The 16606-nt window shown below is 51.9% G+C and overlaps 1 protein-coding gene across 1 annotated transcript in view; it reads right to left on the bottom strand.

Annotated features, from left to right (window-relative positions):
* The window catches only part of LOC141162699 (phosphatidylserine decarboxylase proenzyme, mitochondrial-like), a 76823-nt gene that overhangs the window by 12395 nt on the left and 47822 nt on the right, over positions 1–16606 (bottom strand). The window contains exon 7 of the mRNA XM_073649064.1: positions 8491–8651. Within this exon, the coding sequence (XP_073505165.1) occupies positions 8491–8651 (161 nt within the window). The remainder of the gene's footprint in view (positions 1–8490; positions 8652–16606) is intronic.

Below are 16606 nucleotides of genomic sequence, written 5' to 3'. Positions count from 1 at the left end.
GTTCTGCAGCAAGGGTCTTCTGGTACTGCCCCATTTTTGTAGACCTCTCCACTTCAGGAATAAGAGAGTGAAAGTTCTCCTTGTAGGGGGGTCTACAAGTGTCACCAACCAGTAATGACTGTCACCCAACATTTTGACAACGCGAGGGTCACGGTTAAGGCAGCGTAACATAAAGTCAGCCATGCGTGCCAGACTGGTAACGGGCAAGATTTCCGTGTCCTCACCAAGATGACGACTGACCATGCTCTCCTCCTCCTCCTCCTCTTCCTCCTCCCCCCTGTCCTCAGGCCACCCACGCTGAACCGACGGTATGACACTTGTACAGGTACTACCGTCTACAACGCATGATAGCAGCTCCTGTTCTTCCTCCTCCTCCTCCTCCTCCTCTCCCTCATTGTCCCCTAATGCACGTTGGGATGAGATGAGGCTGGGCTGTGTGTAATCGCCCGCTACGGCTTCTTGATCCATCTCATCATACTCTGGCTGCAATGCCTCCTCTTTAATTCTCTGCAGAGAGCGTTGCAAAAGACAGACAAGTGGGATGCTGACACTAATGATGGCGTCATCGCCACTCACCATCTTGGTGGACTCCTCAAAGTTTGTCAGGATGGTACATATGTCAGACATCCAGGTCCACTCCTGAGGTCTTATGTGTGGAGTCTGACCTGAATATCGACGGCCTTGGTACTCCACAACTGCTCTCTTCTGCTCACAAATCCTTTACAACATGTGGAGGGTAGAGTTCCAACGTGTGGGGACATCACACACCAGTCGGTGTGCCGGAAGCTGCAAACGCTGCTGCAACACAGCAAGGGCGGCGGAAACTGTAGCCGACTTGCGAAAATGAGCTGACAGGCGGCGTACTTTCACGAGCAGATCTGGCAACTCGGGGTACGATTTAAGAAACCGCTGAACCACGAGGTTAAGCACATGAGCCAGGCATGGTACGTGTGTGATCTCACCTCGCCTCAGAGCCGCCACCAGGTTACGGCCATTGTCACATACGACCATGCCTGGATGTAGGTTCAGCGGTCTCAGCCACAGATCTGCCTGCTCTTTCACAGCTGTCCACAACTCACAAGCAGTGTGAGGTTTATCACCTAAGCTTATGAGTTTCAGCACAGCCTGTTGCCGCTTGGCGGAGGCAGTAGTGCAATGCTTCCAGCTTGTAACTGATGTGGTGATATCTGAGATGGAGGCTGAACATGAGGAGGAGGATGCGCAGGAGCTGTACACTGTGGGGGCAACTCTGACTGACATAGGGCCCGCAATCCTCGGTGTGGGGAGGATGTGTTCCGTCCCAAGGTCCGACCGGGTCCCGGCTTCCACTATGTTTACCCAGTGTGCCGTCAGAGAGATGTACCGTCCCTGGCCACAAGCACTTGTCCACGTGTCCGTTGTCAGGTGGACTCTCCCAGTAACTGCGTTGTTGAGGGCACGGCAGATGCTTTGGGACACGTGGTTGTGTAGTGCGGGGATGGCACACTGGGCAAAATAGTGTCGGCTGGGGACCGAGTACCGAGGGACAGCCACCGCCATAAGATTGCGGAAGGATTCCGTCTCCACCAGCCTAAAAGGCAGCATTTCCAACGCAAGCAGTCGTGAAATGTGCGAATTTAGGACTGTGGCCTGTGGGGCGTTAGCTGCGAATTTCCGCTTTCGTTCAAAGGTCTGGGATATGGACAATTGAACGCTGCGGTGGGACGTGGACGTTGATGATGTTTCTTGAGAAACTGCCATAACAAGTGAAGACTGAGAGGAGGGGGCATCTTTACATGCAGTATGGACAGGGGATTGCCTTGCACACACAACAGGGGGTTCTATTGCACGCACAACAGTGGAAGAAGCAGTGGTGACACCCGCTGACACTGGTCGTGGACCCTGGGGTTCGCCCAACAAAGTCGGGTGCTTTGCTGCCATGTGCCTGATCATGCTGGTGGTGGTCAGGCTGGTAGTTTTGTCACCCCTGATGATGCTGGCATGGCAGGTGGTACAAATGGCCTTTTTGGGGTTATCAGAAGAGTCTTTAAAAAAATTCCAGACTCTGGAAGACCTACCGCTTGTACTGGCATCGTCCCTCGTGTTGGTGTTACGGGGAACGGTTGCCTGCCTTCTGTCTGCGGCCACCACACTGCTTCTTCCTGCCTGTTGGGGTACTCTGCCTCCCTCCCCCTGTGTGCTGCTGTCCTCACTCTGCATGTCCTCCTTCCACGTTGGGTCAGTTACTAGATCATCCACCACCACCTCCTCCTCTTCCACTTGCACACCACGATCCTCCTCCTCACTTCCTGGCAATTGTGTCTCGTCATCGTCCACCTCTTGTGACAGATTGCCAGCGTCGACTTCCTGTGGCCGTGGCTGTTCAAATATTTGGGCATCGCAACATGGGATCTCCTCTTCCACCACTTCAAGCGTATCAGGGGAGGGGCCCAAATATGGAAATGGACCAGTGAACAGCTCTTCAGAGTGTCCAAGTGTGGGATCAGTTGCTGTCTGACGACACTCGGCATGGTGGGAGGAAGGAGCATCAGGGTGAGGAGGAGTATTCGGTCGAGACTCACGGCTACTAAGAGTTGACCGTGTGGAAGACAGACCGGAGGTGGTGGTGCCCAGGTAACTGGAAGTATTGTCTGCTATCCAATTAATAACCTGTTCACACTGATCAGTTCTCAATACTGGTGTTGTTCTGTGCTTCCCTAGTAATTCAGTCAAGAAGTGGGAGCGAGAAGATGTGGCTGTTGGTTGTGGCACATTTTCACCTTGGCCACGGCCCCGTCCTCTGCACGAACCATCACCAGAACGTCCATTTCCACGTCCCTTGCCACGCACCTTGCCCATTGTAAATGAAGTAAAATATCTTACACTCGCACTATCAATGGAAAAAGGGTAATAAAAAGGAGATTAGAACCGTGGAAGAGGAAAACCACAGTTATAATTTACTGGGGTATACCACACTTTTTTAAATATATAGATTTGCGGCTGAACAGTGAGCGACACACTCAAACTGTTTTTTTTTTAGATACAAATGGCCTAAAAGTGGATAATACAGAGATTTGACCCGTGGAACTGCAAAACCACACTTCTGTTTCTCTAGCCTACACCAGACTATTTTCAACAGATATATTTCTGTCTGAAAAATCAGAGACACACTTTTTTTTTGGGGGGGACACACCAAAAGGTTAATAAGACGGGTATTTGTACAGTGTGAAGGAGGAAAAAAAAAGGATTTAGATGAGAAAAAAAGGATTTTTCCTGGCCCCTGAGACCTGGAGCTAAGTCCAGCAATTTCAGAGACAGGAGCACACAGGACTGTAATGCAGCGTTTGTTGGTATAACCACTGCGTCTCCTATACAGCCTGCCTGATATCTGGGATGGATATTAGTCCTGAGAAGGACTGTTTGTTTGATCTGGCAGCCTTTACAGACCCTACACTAACTATTTTGCAGGATATATCTCTCCCTAAATCAACAGCGCTGTCCCTACACTGTCTGATCCGGAGCGACTGTGTCCAAGATGGCGGCGCCCGGTTTTAAATCCTCGAGGTGACGCTGTGCGGCCAGCCAATCACTGTAATGCCCACAAACAACATGGCTGCGGCATTACAGTGACTGGCTGGCAATCCCTGCATAGAATCATAGAATCATAGAATGTAGAGTTGGAAGGGACCTCCTGGGTCATCTGGTCCAACCCCCTGCTCAAAGCAGGATTCACTAAATCATCTCAGACAGATGTCTGTCCAGCCTCTGTTTGAAGACGTCCATTGAAGGGGAACTCACCACCTCTCGTGGCCGCCTGTTCCACTCATTGATCTCCTCACTGTCATACAGTGTCTTCTAATATCTAATCTGTGTCTCCTCCCATTCAGTTTCATCCCATTGCTTCTAGTCTTTCCTTGTGCAAATGAGAATAAAGCTGATCCTTCTACAATGTGACAGCCCTTGAGATATTTGTAGACAGCTATTAAGTCTCCTCTCAGTCTTCTTTTTTGCAAGCTAAACATTCCCAAATCCTGCAACCGTTCCTCATAGGACATGGTTTGCAGACCGGTCACCATTCTGGTCGCTCTTCTCTGAACTTGTTCCAGTTTGTCGATGTCTTTTTTAAAATGTGGTGCCCAAAACTGTACACAGTATTCCAGATGAGGTCTGACCAAAGAGGAGTAAAGACCGATAATGACTTCACGTGATCTAGACTGTATGCTTCTGTTAATACATCCCAGAATTGTATTTGCCTTTTTTGCTGCTGCATCACACTGTTGACTCATGTTCAGTCTATGATCTATTAGTATACCTAAGTCTTTTTCACATGTACTGTTGCTCAGCTCTATTCCTCCCATTCTGTATATGCTTTTTTCATTTTTATTGCCCAGATGTAGTACTTTGCATTTTTCCCTGTTATAAACCATTCTGTTGGTTGCTGCCCACTGCTCCAGTTTATTTAGGTCTTTTTGAATCCTCTCTCTCTCTTCTCTAGTATTAGCTATCCCTCCTAGCTTTGTGTCATCAGCAAATTTAATCAGTTTACCCTCAATTCCTTCATCTAAATCATTGATAAAGATGTTGAACAATACAGGTCCCAGGACGGAGCCCTGTGGTACCCCACTTGAGACATTCATCCAGCTGGATGTGAAGCCATTTACAACCACCCTTTGAGTCCGATCACTAAGCCAGTTATGAATCCACCTAACAGTTGCCTGGTCCATTGCATACTTGGTCATTTTTTCAATAAGGATGGTGTGAGATACTTTGTCACAGTCATTGTTCATTGGCTCTGTAAAGAGCACCAAAAATGCAGGGCGGAGAGCCGAGCTCCCGCCCGAGTAACCCGGAAATGCTCGGTGCTCGCCGAACATCCCGAGTAGCGTGAGGCTCGGGCGAGTACCGAGCAGTGTCCAGCATGTTCGCTCAACACTACTAATGACGAATTCTGTTTTGTCCTTGTTAAGCTTTAGAAATCTGACAGAGAAGAAGGATGAGATGGCGGACAGACATTGTGGGATTTTGGTTAGTAGGGAGGAGATATCGGGTCCAGAGAGGTAGATCTGTGTGTCATCAGCATAGAGGTGATACTGAAAGCCATGAGACTCTATCAGCTGTCCCAGGCCTAAGGTGTAGATGGAGAAGAGCAGAGGTCCTAGAACTGAACCTTTGGGGGACACCGACAGATAGGGGGCGAGATGTGGAGGGGGTGTGTGAGTGGGAGACGCTGAATGTGCTGTCTGTTAGGTATGAGGAGATCCAGGATAGGGCCAAGTCTGTGATGCCGAGAGATGAGAGAGTCTGGAGTAAGAGGGAATGGTCCACTGTGTCGAAGGCAGATGACAGGTCTAGGAGGAGGAGGATAAAGTAGTAGTTTTGCGGCATAGGGGAGAAGTGATATGGGGCGGTAGATAGAGAGAGAGGATGGGTCAAGGGAGGGCTTTTCGAAGATGGGTGTGATCGAGGCATGTTTGAAGCATGAGGGGAAGACACCAGTTGTTGGTGACAGGTTGAAAAGGCGGGTTAGGGTTGGGATGAAGACTGTGGTAAGGTTGGGGATGAGGTGGGACACAATTAAGTCAAGTTCACAGGTTAATTACAGGTGTAATTTGGAGAGTAATGAGGAAAGTTGATCTTCCGTAATGGTGGAGAAGCTGGTTTTAGAGGACGACAATTGAGTAGGTGTGAGGTGGGGCTGGGGGGACTTTAGGCAAAAACTTTGTCTTATGGTGTCAATCTTCTGCTTGAAGAATGAGGCAAAGTCTTTGGCTGAGATAAGAAGGTTTTATTGGCCAAGAGGTTACCGAGAAATTCTGAACTATTGTAGGTCCTGTCCCACCTGCCAAATAACCGCTTCCTCCTCCCACTGCCATAGTCCGCTAGTTACACTACCAGTGATAGAGGTCTCCTTTGAGAGGATTGCTATGGACCTACAGCTCTGGCAAAAATTAAGAGGCCACTGCAAAATGGTAATTTTCTCTGATTTTTCTCTTTCTAGGTAGATTTTTGTTGTAGACATTGTTGTTTTATTCTATAAACTACTGACAACGTCTCCGAAAATTCAAAGCTAAAAATGTTGTATTTATTTGCAGCAAATGGGAAATCGTCAAAATAATAAAAAAGAAACAGAGAAACCGAGAAACCGAGAGCCAGAGCTTTCAGACCTCAAATAATGCAAAGAAAACAAGTTCTTATTCATTTAGAAAGAACAATCCTCATGTTTTAACTCAGGAAGAGTTCAGAAATCAATATTTGGTGGAATAACCATGATTGTTAATCCCAGCTTTCATGCGTCTTGGCTGCTTTCCACCAGTCTTTCACGCTGCTTTTGGGTTACCTTATGCCGCTCCTGGTCACCAATACATTCTAGTAATCATGGACTATGTGACCCGGTATCCAGAAGCAGTACAGCTAAGGAACTCTTCGATCAAATGCATAGCCTGGGAACTGGTTCATATATTTGCCAGGACCGGGCTGCCGAAGGAAATCCTAACGGATCAAGGGACCCCATACATGAGAAAGGTAATGATGGAGATGTGCAAGGTCCTCCAGATTACCCAGTTACGAACATCTGATTACCATCCACAGACAGACTACTTAGTAGTGCGCTTTAATAAGACCCTGAAAGCAATTCTCAAGAAAGTCGTAGAGAAGGATGGACGTGAGTGGGACTACCCGCTGTCATTCCTGCTCTTCTCAGTAAGGGAGGTTCCGCAAGCCTTTACCGGCTTTTCTCCATTTGAGCTTCTGTATGGACGACATCCTCGAGGGTCCTGGACATCACTAAGGAAACCTGGGAAGCCAAGGTTACGCCACACCAGAGCGTCATTGAACATGTCGCCCAGATGCAGTAAAGAATAGCGAGAGTGATGCCTGTCGTGAAAGCGCATCTCCTCCAGGCGCAGGAAGCCCAGGCAAGGGTCTATAACCGATCAGCGAGGCCGAGGCAGTTCCAGCCCAGGTACCGTGTTTTGGTGTTAATCCCTATAGTCGAGAGCAAGTTCCTGGCCAAATGGCAAGGTCCGTATGAGGTGGTGGAGAAAGTCAGCGAGGTTAATTATAAAGTCCACCAGCCTGGCCGAAGAAAGCCGCACCAAATATACCATGTGTACTTGCTCAAGCCGTGGCAGGACTGGGAAGCAGTGGAAACTCCTTGCCTGGGAGTCACTCCCGAAGGCAAGGTGGAAGAGGTCACTATAGCAGAAACTATCGCTGGCTCAGAAGCAACAGTGTCGAGAACTACTACAGCGAAATCAGGAGCAGTTCTCAGAGTTGCTGGGGCATACTCAGGTGGCAGAGCATGACATGCTAACAGAGCCACATGTAAGAGTGAATCTGAAGCCGTACCGGATTCCGGAAGCCAGACGGGAGGTGATCTCCGACGAGGTGAAGAGGATGTTAGACCTCGGAGTGATAGAGGAGTCAAAGAGTGGGTGGTCGAGCCCAATTGTCCTCGTACCAAAATCCAATGGAGAGTGGAGGTTTTGTAATGACTATCGCCGGCTGAATGAGGTATCCCAAATGTGACGCGTACCCGATGCCCCGCGTCGACGAACTCATTGAGAGGTTTGGACCGGCAAGGTACATCACCACTCTTGACCTGACGAAGGGCTACTGACAGATCCCCATGTCCCAGATGGCTTTCTCGACACCTGATGGGTGCTTTCAGTACACTCGGATGCCGTTCGGACTACAGAGGGCCCCAGCCACCTTCCAGAGGGCTATGGATCGGATCCTAGCCCCACAATATATGTATGCCGCAACTTACCTTGACGACATCGTAGTCTTTACCCCAGACTGAGCTAGTCACTTACCTAAACTACAGGCCATTCTGGATGCTCTATGGAAGGCGAGATTTACCATAAATCCTAGAAAATGTGTGGTCGGAAAAGAGGAGCCCAAGTACTTGGGCTATGTCGACGGGAGAGGCGAATTAAAGCTGCAAGTAAATAAAGTGGAGGCAATCCAGACCTGGCCGCAACCGCTATCCAAGAAGCAAGTAAGAGCATTCCTGGGAATGGGGGGATATTACCGGAGGTTTATCCCTAATTTTGCCATAATGGCCGCACCGCTGATGGATTCGCTCTGTCCTTATACACAGGGGTCAGTACAGTACAGTATATAAGTACACCCGCTCTAGCTCCACTCTGTCCTTATACACAGGGTCAGTACAGTACAGTATATAAGTACACCCGCTCTAGCTCCACTCTGTCCTTATACACAGGGTCAGTACAGTACAGTATATAAGTACACCCGCTCTAGTGACTTGTACAGAGGAAACACATTGATGACTTTGCCATCAGCTGTGCATATGGATAACATTAGGTAAGAGGGGGAATAAATGGTTCTGTATTCACCTCCTTTTGGCCCCTTCACGCCATGTGCAGATCTTAGTGGTCTCTGCTCTTCGTTATCACTACACGATATTTCCACCCACAAGAAGCTGCTCTGTGGACATTGGGGTCACTTCAGTAGTGAAACCCCCAAGCCAGAGTGTGGCCTGCTACTTACTGAATCAGCATAGATGCGGATGGATCCGACATTTGTTGCACCTACAGCCGTAAGCGAGAAGAAGCCAAACTGCCACCGTCCACACAAGGCCACACGTTCATTCTGACAAAACAGTCCAGGGACCCAACGAGCGATATGGGGGCTGACTGAGAGCAAGGAACCTAGAGGGAGAAGAGAGATGCATTCATTCACCATTATGTAGCTGTAACAAGGGTGTCATGTCCCCCTGGGAGACCTGAAGTCAGATGGTCACAATGGGTAATGAATCGCAGGTCCTCTTTAGAGATGCTGTGATTCATGTCCTATTCTAAATGGATTTCATTTCCATCAGCACTGAAGGGGTTAAGGACTCTTTCCATGCTGGCTGGGAACATTCAGTTTGGTGCTCACAGCTGTTGCTGCTGCTAATCATCTCCACTCCCTACATTTACTGGCTCTGGGCATTTCTGCCTTGCTGGTGAAGATTCTTCTTCCTGTGCTAAGTTGTATAGTTGGAGCAGTAGTTGTAGCGATCTGTAGGGTGCTGTAGAACATGAATGTTTATGTCCTTTGTTATATTCCTATTTGGCTTTGTGTATTCCTCCCTTTCCCTATCCTCCTCCCTATTTCCGGTGAGTGCTGTTGTATGATAGTGGTATTCAGTTATCCCTGTCTGTCTCTGTGTCTTGTTTCCCTTACATTTTTGTCCCATTCCTCTTGGGTTGGGGACCGATTACGGTTTAACAGGAGCATTGTAAGGTTGGAGACCCAGGCATCTCTACCATCAAGAGTACCCCTGGAACAGGGATAGTTAGTGACCCAGTCCCAGCAACAGTTTTAGACCACTCTCCCTTACTTAAGTCTTTCACAGCTTGACAATAGCTCTGCAGAAGAAAAAGACACACTATTACCCAAATATGGCTGTGCGGAGGGGAATGAACGCGCACCATTCCCTCCATATGTGGCTGTGCGGAGGAGAATGAACGCGCACCATTCCCTCCATATGTGGCTGTGCGGAGGGGAATGAACGCGCACCATTCCCTCCATATGTGGCTGTGCGGAGGAGAATGAACGCGCACCATTCCCTTCATATGTGGCTGTGCGGAGGAGAATGAACGCGCACCATTCCCTCCATATGTAGCTGTGCGGAGGAGAATGAACACGCACCATTCCCTCCATATGTGGCTGTGCGGAGGAGAATGAACGCGCACCATTCCCTCCATATGTGGCTGTGCGGAGGAGAATGAACGCGCACCATTCCCTCCATATGTGGCTGTGCGGAGGAGAATGAACGCGCACCATTCCCTCCATATGTGGCTGTGCGGAGGAGAATGAACGCGCACCATTCCCTCCATATGTGGCTGTGCGGAGGAGAATGAACGCGCACCATTCCCTCCATATGTGGCTGTGCGGAGGGGAATGAACGCGCACCATTCCCTCCATATGTGGCTGTGCGGAGGAGAATGAACGCGCACCATTCCCTCCATATGTGGCTGTGCGGAGGAGAATGAACGCGCACCATTCCCTCCATATGTGGCTGTGCGGAGGAGAATGAACGCGCACCATTCCCTCCATATGTGGCTGTGCGGAGGGGAATGAACGCGCACCATTCCCTCCATATGTGGCTGTGCGGAGGAGAATGAACGCGCACCATTCCCTCCATATGTGGCTGTGCGGAGGAGAATGAACGCGCACCATTCCCTCCATATGTAGCTGTGCGGAGGAGAATGAACGCGCACCATTCCCTCCATATGTGGCTGTGCGGAGGAGAATGAACGCGCACCATTCCCTCCATATGTGGCTGTGCGGAGGAGAATGAACGCGCACCTTTCCCTCCATATGTGGCTGTGCGGAGGGGAATGAACGCGCACCATTCCCTCCATATGTGGCTGTGCGGAGGAGAATGAACGCGCACCATTCCCTCCATATGTGGCTGTGCGGAGGAGAATGAACGCGCACCATTCCCTCCATATGTGGCTGTGCGGAGGGGAATGAACGCGCACCATTCCCTCCATATGTGGCTGTGCGGAGGGGAATGAACGCGCACCTTTCCCTCCATATGTGACTGTGCGGAGGAGAATGAACGCGCACCATTCCCTCCATATGTGGCTGTGCGGAGGAGAATGAACGCGCACCATTCCCTCCATATGTGGCTGTGCGGAGGAGAATGAACGCGCACCATTCCCTCCATATGTGGCTGTGCGGAGGAGAATGAACGCGCACCATTCCCTCCATATGTGGCTGTGCGGAGGGGAATGAACGCGCACCATTCCCTCCATATGTGGCTGTGAGGAGGGGAATGAACGCGCACCATTCCCTCCATATGTGGCTGTGAGGAGGGGAATGAACGCGCACCATTCCCTCCATATGTGGCTGTGCGGAGGGGAATGAACGCGCACCATTCCCTCCATATGTGGCTGTGCGGAGGAGAATGAACGCGCACCATTCCCTCCATATGTGGCTGTGCGGAGGGGAATGAACGCGCACCATTCCCTCCATATGTGGCTGTGCGGAGAGGAATGAACGCGCACCATTCCCTCCATATGTGGCTGTGCGGAGGAGAATGAACGCGCACCATTCCCTCCATATGTGGCTGTGCGGAGGAGAATGAACGCGCACCATTCCCTCCATATGTGGCTGTGAGGAAGAGAATGAACGCGCACCATTCCCTCCATATGTGGCTGTGCGGAGGGGAATGAACGCGCACTATTCCCTCCATATGTGGCTGTGCGGAGGAGAATGAACGCGCACCATTCCCTCCATATGCGGCTGTGAGGAAGAGAATGAACGCGCACCATTCCCTCCATATGTGGCTGTGAGGAGGGGAATGAACGCGCACCATTCCCTCCATATGTGGCTGTGCGGAGGAGAATGAACGCGCAACATTCCCTCCATATGTGGCTGTGCGGAGGGGAATGAACGCGCACCATTCCCTCCATATGTGGCTGTGCGGAGGAGAATGAACGCGCACCATTCCCTCCATATGTGGCTGTGCGGAGGGGAATGAACGCGCACCATTCCCTCCATATGTGGCTGTGCGGAGGAGAATGAACGCGCACCATTCCCTCCATATGTGGCTGTGCGGAGGGGAATGAACGCGCACCATTCCCTCCATATGTGGCTGTGAGGAGGGGAATGAACGCGCACCATTCCCTCCATATGTGGCTGTGCGGAGGAGAATGAACGCGCACCATTCCCTCCATATGTGGCTGTGCGGAGGAGAATGAACGCGCACCATTCCCTCCATATGTGGCTGTGCGGAGGAGAATGAACGCGCACCATTCCCTCCATATGTGGCTGTGCGGAGGAGAATGAACGCGCACCATTCCCTCCATATGTGGCTGTGCGGAGGAGAATGAACGCGCACCATTCCCTCCATATGTGGCTGTGAGGAAGAGAATGAACGCGCACCATTCCCTCCATATGTGGCTGTGCGGAGGAGAATGAACGCGCACCATTCCCTCCATATGTGGCTGTGCGGAGGAGAATGAACGCGCACCATTCCCTCCATATGTGGCTGTGCGGAGGAGAATGAACGCGCACCATTCCCTCCATATGTGGCTGTGCGGAGGAGAATGAACGCGCACCATTCCCTCCATATGTGGCTGTGAGGAAGAGAATGAACGCGCACCATTCCCTCCATATGTGGCTGTGCGGAGGGGAATGAACGCGCACCATTCCCTCCATATGTGGCTGTGAGGAAGAGAATGAACGCGCACCATTCCCTCCATATGTGGCTGTGCGGAGGAGAATGAACGCGCACCATTCCCTCCATATGTGGCTGTGCGGAGGAGAATGAACGCGCACCATTCCCTCCATATGTGGCTGTGAGGAAGAGAATGAACGCGCACCATTCCCTCCATATGTGGCTGTGCGGAGGAGAATGAACGCGCACCAATCCCTCCATATGTGGCTGTGAGGAGGGGAATGAACGCGCACCATTCCCTCCATATGTGGCTGTGCGGAGGAGAATGAACGCGCACCATTCCCTCCATATGTGGCTGTGAGGAAGAGAATGAACGCGCACCATTCCCTCCATATGTGGCTGTGAGGAAGAGAATGAACGCGCACCATTCCCTCCATATGTGGCTGTGAGGAAGAGAATGAACGCGCACCATTCCCTCCATATGTGGCTGTGCGGAGGAGAATGAACGCGCACCATTCCCTCCATATGTGACTGTGCGGAGGAGAATGAACGCGCACCATTCCCTCCATATGTGGCTGTGCGGAGGAGAATGAACGCGCACCATTCCCTCCATATGTGGCTGTGAGGAAGAGAATGAACGCGCACCTTTCCCTCCATATGTGACTGTGCGGAGGAGAATGAACGCGCACCATTCCGTCCATATGTGGCTGTGCGGAGGAGAATGAACGCGCACCATTCCCTCCATATGTGGCTGTGAGGAGGGGAATGAACGCGCACCATTCCCTCCATATGTGGCTGTGCGGAGGGGAATGAACGCGCACCATTCCCTCCATATGTGGCTGTGCGGAGGAGAATGAACGCGCACCATTCCCTCCATATGTGGCTGTGAGGAGGGGAATGAACGCGCACCATTCCCTCCATATGTGGCTGTGCGGAGGGGAATGAACGCGCACCATTCCCTCCATATGTGGCTGTGCGGAGGAGAATGAACGCGCACCATTCCCTCCATATGTGGCTGTGCGGAGGGGAATGAACGCGCACCATTCCCTCCATATGTGGCTGTGCGGAGAGGAATGAACGCGCACCATTCCCTCCATATGTGGCTGTGCGGAGGAGAATGAACGCGCACCATTCCCTCCATATGTGGCTGTGCGGAGGAGAATGAACGCGCACCATTCCCTCCATATGTGGCTGTGAGGAAGAGAATGAACGCGCACCATTCCCTCCATATGTGGCTGTGAGGAAGAGAATGAACGCGCACCATTCCCTCCATATGTGGCTGTGAGGAGGGGAATGAACGCGCACCATTCCCTCCATATGTGGCTGTGCGGAGGAGAATGAACGCGCAACATTCCCTCCATATGTGGCTGTGCGGAGGGGAATGAACGCGCACCATTCCCTCCATATGTGGCTGTGCGGAGGAGAATGAACGCGCACCATTCCCTCCATATGTGGCTGTGCGGAGGGGAATGAACGCGCACCATTCCCTCCATATGTGGCTGTGCGGAGGAGAATGAACGCGCACCATTCCCTCCATATGTCGCTGTGCGGAGGAGAATGAACGCGCACCATTCCCTCCATATGTGGCTGTGCGGAGGGGAATGAACGCGCACCATTCCCTCCATATGTGGCTGTGAGGAGGGGAATGAACGCGCACCATTCCCTCCATATGTGGCTGTGCGGATGAGAATGAACGCGCACCATTCCCTCCATATGTGGCTGTGCGGAGGAGAATGAACGCGCACCATTCCCTCCATATGTGGCTGTGCGGAGGAGAATGAACGCGCACCATTCCCTCCATATGTGGCTGTGCGGAGGAGAATGAACGCGCACCATTCCCTCCATATGTGGCTGTGCGGAGGAGAATGAACGCGCACCATTCCCTCCATATGTGGCTGTGAGGAAGAGAATGAACGCGCACCATTCCCTCCATATGTGGCTGTGCGGAGGGGAATGAACGCGCACCATTCCCTCCATATGTGGCTGTGAGGAAGAGAATGAACGCGCACCATTCCCTCCATATGTGGCTGTGCGGAGGAGAATGAACGCGCACCATTCCCTCCATATGTGGCTGTGCGGAGGAGAATGAACGCGCACCATTCCCTCCATATGTGGCTGTGAGGAAGAGAATGAACGCGAACCAATCCCTCCATATGTGGCTGTGAGGAGGGGAATGAACGCGCACCAATCCCTCCATATGTGGCTGTGAGGAGGGGAATGAACGTGCACCATTCCCTCCATATGTGGCTGTGAGGAAGAGAATGAACGCGCACCATTCCCTCTATATGTGGCTGTGAGGAAGAGAATGAACGCGAACCATTCCCTCCATATGTGGCTGTGAGGAGGGGAATGAACGCGCACCAATCCCTCCATATGTGGCTGTGAGGAGGGGAATGAACGCGCACCATTCCCTCCATATGTGGCTGTGCGGAGGGGAATGAACGCGCACCTTTCCCTCCATATGTGGCTGTGAGGAAGAGAATGAACGCGCACCATTCCCTCCATATGTGGCTGTGAGGAAGAGAATGAACGCGCACCATTCCCTCCATATGTGGCTGTGAGGAGGGGAATGAACGCGCACCATTCCCTCCATATGTGGCTGTGCGGAGGAGAATGAACGCGCACCATTCCCTCCATATGTGGCTGTGCGGAGGAGAATGAACGCGCACCATTCCCTCCATATGTGGCTGTGCGGAGGAGAATGAACGCGCACCATTCCCTCCATATGTGGCTGTGAGGAAGAGAATGAACGCGCACCATTCCCTCCATATGTGGCTGTGCGGAGGAGAATGAACGCGCACCATTCCCTCCATATGTGGCTGTGCGGAGGAGAATGAACGCGCACCATTCCCTCCATATGTGGCTGTGAGGAAGAGAATGAACGCGCACCATTCCCTCCATATGTGGCTGTGCGGAGGAGAATGAACGCGCACCATTCCCTCCATATGTGGCTGTGCGGAGGAGAATGAACGCGCACCATTCCCTCCATATGTGGCTGTGCGGAGGAGAATGAACGCGCACCATTCCCTCCATATGTGGCTGTGCGGAGGGGAATGAACGCGCACCATTCCCTCCATATGTGGCTGTGCGGAGGAGAATGAACGCGCACCATTCCCTCCATATGTGGCTGTGCGGAGGAGTATGAACGCGTACCATTCCCTCCATATGTGGCTGTGCGGAGGAGAATGAACGCGCACCATTCCCTCCATATGTGGCTGTGAGGAAGAGAATGAACGCGCACCATTCCCTCCATATGTGGCTGTGAGGAGGGGAATGAACGCGCACCATTCCCTCCGTATGTGGCTGTGAGGAGGGGAATGAACGCGCACCATTCCCTCCATATGTGGCTGTGCGGAGGAGAATGAACGCGCACCATTCCCTCCATATGTGGCTGTGAGGAAGAGAATGAACGCGCACCATTCCCTCCATATGTGGCTGTGCGGAGGAGAATGAACGCGCACCATTCCCTCCATATGTGGCTGTGAGGAAGAGAATGAACGCGCACCATTCCCTCCATATGTGGCTGTGCGGAGGGGAATGAACGCGCACCATTCCCTCCATATGTGGCTGTGCGGAGGAGAATGAACGCGCACCATTCCCTCCATATGTGGCTGTGAGGAAGAGAATGAACGCGCACCATTCCCTCCATATGTGGCTGTGCGGAGGAGAATGAACGCGCACCATTCCCTCCATATGTGGCTGTGCGGAGGGGAATGAACGCGCACCATTCCCTCCATATGTGGCTGTGCGGAGGAGAATGAACGCGCACCATTCCCTCCATATGTGGCTGTGCGGAGGGGAATGAACGCGCACCATTCCCTCCATATGTGGCTGTGCGGAGGAGAATGAACGCGCACCATTCCCTTCCATATGTGGCTGTGCGGAGGAGAATGAACGCGCACCATTCCCTCCATATGTAGCTGTGCGGAGGAGAATGAACACGCACCATTCCCTCCATATGTGGCTGTGCGGAGGAGAATGAACGCGCACCATTCCCTCCATATGTGGCTGTGCGGAGGAGAATGAACGCGCACCATTCCCTCCATATGTGGCTGTGCGGAGGAGAATGAACGCGCACCATTCCCTCCATATGTGGCTGTGCGGAGGAGAATGAACCGCACCATTCCCTCCATATGTGGCTGTGCGGAGGAGAATGAACGCGCACCATTCCCTCCATATGTGGCTGTGCGGAGGAGAATGAACGCGCACCATTCCCTCCATATGTGGCTGTGCGGAGGAGAATGAACGCGCACCATTCCCTCCATATGTGGCTGTGCGGAGGAGAATGAACGCGCACCATTCCCTCCATATGTGGCTGTGCGGAGGAGAATGAACGCGCACCATTCCCTCCATATGTGGCTGTGCGGAGGAGAATGAACGCGCACCATTCCCTCCATATGTGGCTGTGCGGAGGAGAATGAACGCGCACCATTCCCTCCATATGATCGGCTGTGCGGAGGAGAATGAACTCGCACCATTCCCTCCATATTG

Source organism: Phyllobates terribilis, unplaced genomic scaffold (assembly GCF_046119375.1).
Source record: "Phyllobates terribilis strain yellow unplaced genomic scaffold, ASM4611937v1 Scaffold_9__5_contigs__length_417890890, whole genome shotgun sequence".
Classification (NCBI taxonomy): domain Eukaryota; kingdom Metazoa; phylum Chordata; class Amphibia; order Anura; family Dendrobatidae; genus Phyllobates; species Phyllobates terribilis.
The sequence above is the reverse complement of the archived record's forward strand: the minus strand, read 5'-3'. Positions and strand labels throughout refer to the sequence as shown.